General features: G+C 39.2%; 1 protein-coding gene across 1 annotated transcript; it reads right to left on the reverse strand.

The window, feature by feature from the left end:
* Positions 1-1,794: 1,794 nt before the first annotated feature.
* LOC121022702 (olfactory receptor 2D3-like) lies at positions 1,795-2,850 on the reverse strand. Its single transcript, XM_040464107.1, has one exon. It carries the CDS (start codon positions 2,848-2,850, stop codon positions 1,927-1,929), a length of 924 nt encoding a protein of 307 aa, XP_040320041.1. The 3' UTR covers positions 1,795-1,926.
* Positions 2,851-8,070: the final 5,220 nt, after the last annotated feature.

The raw sequence follows: 8,070 nt of genomic DNA on the forward strand, positions 1-8,070 counted from the left end.
TTATTTATAACATAGCTACTCAAAGCATCTATAGTGCAAGACCAGTTTTGGTTTCCTTGTATAAGATCATGCTAGTTACACATAATTTGAAAATGTACCTCACACATGCATAGTGAGTCTATTATTGCACACATCTGTTCTCCCATGCAGAATCATTCTGCACACAGGTCATTCAATTCAGCAAGGACATCATGGCACAGAATGAATAGCATTGGATTCTCAGGATAGGCCTTGGACATTGAAGCTGGAGCAGCCAGAGTTCAATGTGGCAAGCTTGATTTTCATCAGGGACTTATTTTCTCTGGCTCATGCCACACTTCACCCATAATTGCTTTGTTCATAGTCATGAACCGAGAGCAGAACTCCAAGTTGAAATTTCTCCTGGTAAAAGATAAAATTTCCCATATTCTTCCCACTGTGTGAAAGGAGAATTTGTCTATGGTTAGCAGCACTCTTCTCTGTATGACAAGAATCCGTAGAAACAGCTGCATGGAGGATAAGGTGGGACAAGTCAGGGGATATCTGTAAGTCTGGCAAATGAAGTACAAAGTAATGGAATATGTTTGTGTCATGGGACTTCTGCCTGGAGAAATAGACAATCATGGAGGAGAAATAGGCAGAACTATGACCAGGCAGAATGTAGTCTCCAGCTATGTTGTCATGACTCACAGGCCCTGCAATCAGGGATGAGAATTGGTAGTGTTTCTACACGCCAATGGCGTGTTGGGTCAATTCCACTTCATACCTGAAGTTAAACCTTCAGCTGAGGGTAGATGTTCTTCCAAAGGAGGGGCAGTGTGCATGCTGAACATCAGTGAGTGACTACAAGTATCACCAGTGGTGCTTCTGCTATAAAGAGGTTACAGCAGTTGTTTAAAAAAAAAAAAAAGCTTAAGTACCATTTAATCCCACAGAACAATGTATATCTTCTGGAATTGCTTCTCATATATCAGCCTTTCTTTACTACTTCCCCAAAATGAGAACTTAATGGGTACTGGCACCATCAAGCCTGCAGAAATGGGGAGAGCATGTTTGAAGAGGCAACAGCTGTGGTATATTGGTGTCATATGGGGTATATTGTGATATATTGGTGTGGTATATTGATGCAGGAAGGTTGCCTTTTAATTCTAATTCCCTCAACACAGCAGTTGTCCTTGGAGGGAAAGAGTGTGTGATATATGGAAGGTGTTTGCTGAATATGAGATCCCACAAATTATTGTCTAGGCCAGTAGCTCCCCCATGTGTAGTTGAATTGATGATAGCAGTATTTTGGGACCATACAGCAAAACAAAAACAAAATTTCCATATCAGAACTTTAAGGTTAAAAAAAATCATTCATATTTTCTGACAGGAAATTGTAGAGTCTAGCATAATGACATGAGGTAGTATTCCAAGGTTTGTGGATGGCTGTAGATGATGTTAGCATGGGATGAAGCTGACAAGCAGCCATGGAGTTTAGAACGAAAAGGTACTATGTCTAGGTGAAAATGTATTAGTGAACCAGTAATGCAGTGTAAATGAAGATCCTCATATGTGTGTGTGTGTATACACACATATATGTATATAAATGTATATAAATGTATGTATAAATTGTATAAATTATATATATAATGTATATATAAATGTATATAAATGTATATATAAATGTATATAATATATAAATGTAATTTATATTATAATATATAATATAATAGCAAAAAGCTGTAATGAGGCAAGCAAGCTATAACCACAGAGAATAAGCTTGAGCAAGATGCAGTTGACAAACTTGAAAACATCCTAGATATACAAGGATACATGTATGACCCTTAGTTCTGGATCAGCTTAGAAACAGTTCAAGAGAAAGCCGTTAAAAATGTTGAACCACTTTGGAATGTCTTCATTCTCATAGATGTGTATCAATATAAAGATCATTGCCTCTGAGAGGCTCTATCTTCCAAATGCTTTCCTAAATGCCTCCTTTACCTCCTTGTTTCTCAGGCTGTAAATGAATGGGTTCATCATGGATGTTATGACTGAGTAGAACACAGAAATCACCTTATCCCCTTCATTTACCTTCTTGGAATTTGGACGCATGTAGGTAAATATAGTTGAGCCGTAGAAGAAGACCACAACAATGAGATGAGAACCACAGGTAGAAAAGGCCTTAAGTCTCCCCTCACCTGACTGTATCCGAATCACAGTGGAGATAATATTCCAGTAGGAGAAAAGGATGAGGGAGACAGGACCAAGGAGAATTACTATGCCCATTGCCAAGATGGCCATCTCAGCTTTGTAGGTTTCTTCTGAAGCCAACTTCAAGAGTGCAGGAGGTTCACAAAAATAATGATTAATTATATTCTGTCCATGGTATGAGAGACATAAAGTAAATATTGTGTCTACTAAAGACACAATGGCTCCACTGGCCCAGGACCCTATGATCAGCTGTACACACACCCTCTGGGTCATGAGGGTGGAGTAGTGAAGGGGCTTACAGACAGCCACATAGCGGTCATAGGACATCACTGCTAGGAGGGAACTTTCTGTACACCCAGCTATTAGGAAAAAAATCATCTGAATTGAACACCCAGCAAAGGAAATGGTTTTTCTCATTACCAGCAAGTGGAATAGCATCTGGGGGATGACTGTTGTAGAGAAACAGAGATCAGTAAACGACAGGTTTTTAAGGAAGAAGTACATTGGTGTATGAAGTCGAGAGTCAATATGAATTAGCACTATGATGAGAAAATTCCCACACAGAGTTAGCAGGTAGATGATGAGAAACACTACAAACAGCAGGATTTGGGTCTGCCAATCTGAAGAAAGGCCTAGCAAGATGAATTCAGTCAGATAGGTTTGGTTTTCTGTGCCCATTGGTGTTTATTTCTGTCTACACATCAGCATAAATAAAGGAATCAAAAGTTGACTGTGGTGGAAAACCAAATCCTGAAAGTGAAGATCTCATTGTAAGAACAAATATGTTTTATTGAAAAAATATCTTGGGAGCATTTAAGACACTTGATTTTCCAAAATTTCCATCCTTAATTCTTACGGAAGCTATTTGAAAAAAGATGCTCACATATTATATGGATTTGAAAAAATATGAGGATTTCTGCCTTTAGTAGAAAGCCCAGGTTTTTCTTTTATCTAGTTTACTTTTCAATCAGCAGATTTTGACTTTCATTTCATCAAGGAGAGGAACCAATAATTATCTTTTCCTTTGTGTTTCTAAGGGATCATTTATCATCCTTCCTAGAAGGAAGGGAATTTTAAGAAACCATTTAGATCATGTTATAATCCACACATTTAGTCCTTTTCTAAATTCTTCACTGGATCAGAGAATCAAGCCTTGATGGCAGTGTTGAAGATTAAGGCATGATAGGCCCTCATTGTTACAGAGCCAAGATGTTGGAGACAAGGCCAGACTTAAGTAGCACCACACCCTATGGAAGCAGGAACAGCCCTTTGTGGAGACCAAGTGCCACCACAATAGCTGTCTGCACAGTTTCAGTATTTTTTCTAGTGTGACAGTATTTGAGCTCATTCATGCTGCAGTTTGTTTCAGAGTATCCAATCAATGGGTTAGGTACATCAGTAGGAAATCAGGCACTGGTCCAATGCTTTGCAGCCAGGCAGGAAATACTATTCAATCTATACATTACTGTACATCAGAAACAAGCAAGGAATAACATGGCTGGATATAAGCTAATAGAGATGGAAATTATAAAGAGTCAGGGAAGATAGCTGGGGGCATGGGTAAATGGCTGGCACTCAGGGTTGGAGACATCTATCCCTGAGAAGGGTGGAAGCAATAGTCTTAGAATTGGCCTTTAGAATGAAGATGTCAGAACAGAAAGTCAGCCCACCTAGCAGGGCCATCTTGAGATAGACAGATATCAGAGCCTCCAGACTAGAAAGGTTTGTCTTCACACGTAAGACCCTACCTCTAGCTGGCAGTATAGGAAAACTATGGCCAGAGCAATTGTGCCTTGACCACTGGCTCATGAGCTGCCAAGTAGGACTTAATTTCAGGAACATGAGTTGACAGTGAGGTTTCTATTCATGAATTTCCATTCAGATGGAAATGAAATGGGTCCAGTCTGAGCCTACAGTAGAGTCCATTGGTCTTTAAGGGACCAGGAAGGCAGAGTCAGGGAATGATTTGAGGAATTGGCAAAATTAAATGAGAAATATCTTTTCTTTAGATAAGTTGAAATACACAGGAAGATCACTGATAAAGTCTCTAACCTAGTAGCCAAACTCATTTTCCAACAATTATTGATAAGTGCAGTTTTTCACTGCTTCACCATGGTAAATTTACATTCAATGAACTATGAATATTTCATGTGTACAATCTGGTGAGTTTTGATATATGTATACAATAATGTGCTTTGAAAAGGTTACTGTTAATTTATATATGATTGTTTGTTTACAATTCTGTCTTCTGACTGGGCTATAAGTTTGTTCAGGGTAGAAATCCTATCTCAATCCATATGTCTGCATCACCTGGCATATAGTAAATTTTCAAGAACTATTCACAGACTGAATGGGTGAATAAATAACTGAATGCATCCAGGACTGAACAAACTCTTCCTCAACACATAGTCTCTGTCACACACACACACACACACACATCCACTCAATAACTCCTAAGTGCTAATCATCCTATGTAAAGCATAGTATGAGATTCAGAAGGCACAGCTGACATTGATCCAGCTATGTGGTCCAGCTTGGAATGGGGATATTCTGTGACCAATCAGAAGGATAAACACAAAGGATGATCACCTGGACTGCTGGTGAGAGTACATAAGTGGTAGTTCTTCCAGGGGAATAGATCCTCAATATGCAATCCTATTCTCTTTCTCATTCTTAGCCTCTGAGAAGATATATGCAATGTGGTAGCAGCCTGAGTACTAGGGTACTGGGGCAGGGAGTGCCCACACACCCAACATTAGCACTCACTTAGCTCTGGCTCCTTCTCACCTCCTAAACAATGGACAGCACATTGCGAGGAGCTCTGTTGTGCATCCTCGGCAGTGCCCTGTGAATCCAGTATCACCCAAAGAGTGTCAGAAAACTGAAAGAAGAAAAGAACATGTATAATAACAAGGATAAAAGGTCAGAACACAGGAAGATTCTGGGAATCGAAAAGGGATAAGCTAGTTTGAGAGACAGCGGATCTTTTGGTTCTTTGCACCTCTCAGCACACAAGCTAATCCCTTAAAAAAGTCCAGTAGCAAAATTTGTAAGACTAAGGATTCTAGAGAAGAGAGAAAAAGAAAAATCTGCTCTCACAAATAGACTGTGGGTTCTAAAAATAAGAATATGACCCTTTTCCCGGGATAGACACAAGATTTCTGGTTCTGGGGAGACTTTATTCCTGCAGTATTTTCTTTCTTCTTACCTGGAGACATGGGATGAGTTTCTTCTGGAGAAGGGGAGCTACATGGGAGGGTACCTCACATAGGAATACAAAAGAACGAAATCCAGAAATCCAAGTTACAGATCCAGATTTGGGTATTGGATCCTAGTGATTTCTCAGCCCTCTCTCTTAACAGCTGGATATGATGAAGTGGACTTTTCAGTGGCTTCCATTCCAACCTCTGGCTGTATTCTCAGATGAGTTAAACACTTACTTTCGAGCACCGACCCTGAAATGAATCTTATTATGAAAGGATTCTTGAAATATGAGGCCCTGAGAAGTGATGCACATGGGACAGTCCCTAGGGTTCTCCTCAGCACAGCTCACTCTATTATCTCTACACACAATGAAATACCATGGGACTTTTTATTTTTTGGCAACCATAGTGAATACTGTGAATCTCCTTTATTTCCAAACTTTCTGTAAGAGAAAAAAATTCATACGTTCTGGGCCTCAGGATAACTTAACAATCTATCTCTACCATTCTTGTTTTCTTCTTGGGAGTGGAACCTAGAGTGTAAAGTACATGCAGGCCCATCTGTGCATTCTTTACTTCAAATCCTCAGAAAAGTGGAAATTTACACACTCTCTCAGTATTTTTCTATTAAAATGAGTTTAAAATTATTGCTCATTTGAGATATAGTGACCACTGTTACATAATATTAGCTGGTCCTAAAAAAACAATAGTTTAAGAAAATCTCTGTAAAAACCAAGTGTTTGAGCCAATATGCCAAATGCAAGGACAGATCCTTATTTTTCTGAGGGATTCCAGGTTGAAATTACTCGGGGCGCCTGGGTGGCTCAGTCGGTTAAGCAGCCGACTTCGGCTCCATGAGTTTGAGCCCCGCGTCGGGCCCTGTGCTGACAGCTCAGAGCCTGGAGCTAGTTTCAGATTCTGTGTCTCCCTCTCTCTGACCCTCCCCCGTTCATGCTCTGTCTCTCTCTGTCTCAAAAAGAAACGTTAAAAAAAATTAAAAAAAAAAAAGAAATTAACTCAATGTTGTGTTTTCTTGTCAATGTTTATTTCTTTTTATATGAACAATATTGTTACCCTTGGTATATGTGTTTCTAATTTTCCCCATTTGCTTCTTTAATGGCAGCACTAACATGTTTATTTATTTATTGCTCAACATTATTTATACATTTTATCAGTCAAATATTTCCATATTTCCCATTTTGTTTCTTTACCCCAAATTTCACCCTTTCTATTATAGATAGTCTATGAAAATTTTCTTTACTTGGGGCCCCCGGGTAGCTCAGTCAGTTGGGCATCTGACTTCAGTTCAGGTCACGATCTCACAGCTGGTGAGTTCGAGCCCCGCATCAGGCTCTGTGCTGACAGTTCAGAGCCTGGAGCCTGCTTCAGATTCTGTGTCCCTCTCTTGCTCTGCCCCTCCCCTGCTCATGCTCTGTCTCTCTATCTCTCTGTTTCTCTCTCACTCTCTCAAGAATAAATAAACATTAAAAAAATTAAAAAAATTTTTTCTTCTCTTTACTTTTGGCAATTTTTTTCATCCTTGGCTTTTCAGTCAAATTGTTATTTATTCTGGTGTGAGGTATCTCATGATGATTTCATACATGCTTATGACTCTCCAGAGGAATGGGACTAATTTACCCTTTCAAGTTCTCTCTACTACATCCCTGTTGCTTTTTCTTTATTCAAATCAATTTGGCGTGAATGTTTTCAATCCACTGTCAGAATGTGGTAAGAAAATTTTATTTTGTTATATTTTCCATTTACTGGGATTCAAATGTTATTAATTTTTAATTGCTTAATTCTTTAGTCATTACTGGACCTTTCCGTAGAATTTATAGGCTCTGGTAACTTGTCTTTTGAATGAGATGGATGGGAAAAAGAGTCAAGATTTGAGATTTAGTTTAGAAGACTCTATAGACTTGTGACATTTGTCCTGATAAAGGATATGTGGGAGAATTATTATGACTAGCTATTATTATTGTTCTTATAGGAAAGTCATATAGATTAAGGGGCTAGTCTGAGGTCAATCACAGTTGCAATAAGCTCAGACTCTAATCTTTAACCTTAAGACTAGTCTTAAGGCTATCTCTCTTACCTCATGCTGTACCACTTCCTAATATTTAATGCCCTTTAGCAAGCGTAACGTTCATATATTAGTTTTAAGGCCAATGTTGGTTGGCTGGGTTATCTCACACCTTGGGACAAACATGTGAAAGCATGTCTGCATAAAAGTAGAGAACAGCCTGAGTTATCTAGTGAGCCCTTAAGTCTACTACCCAACAACCACATGGACCGGAATGAACAATCCACTCCTGTGGGCCGGGACCTATATACTTGCCGCATGGACATAGGAAATGAAGAGAAGAAATGGCTAACCTTCCCAGAAGGTTCAATGCCTTTTTACCTTCCCATTCATGTTAAGTAGTGCAAGAAAGGATATGGAGTTTAAACTTGGCCCTCTTAGGACACAAGGACCCTGGTCACCAGTAAAAGCATGCCCAAATTCGTGTCCTGTAACACTCCCTATAATGTTACCATGTTTCTTTTCTTGTACAGGAGCTAGCAAATATGCTGAGAATAGTTAAAAAATGGGAGTAGAATAGTTTTCCTCTTTTGCATATGCAGAGAAAGAAATACAATGAGAGATATGAAAATACTCTACCCTCCTCAACAGTGTCCACCTGATGGTCTTGGA

The sequence above is a fragment of the Herpailurus yagouaroundi genome, unplaced genomic scaffold (genome assembly GCF_014898765.1).
Source record: "Herpailurus yagouaroundi ecotype Mexico unplaced genomic scaffold, PumYag 430, whole genome shotgun sequence".
NCBI lineage: Eukaryota > Metazoa > Chordata > Mammalia > Carnivora > Felidae > Herpailurus > Herpailurus yagouaroundi.

Coding starts and splice junctions, on each gene's coding strand:
- LOC121022702 (XM_040464107.1), bottom strand. CDS start 2,850: ATGGGCACAGAAAACCAAACCTATCTGACTGAATTCATCTTGCTAGGC.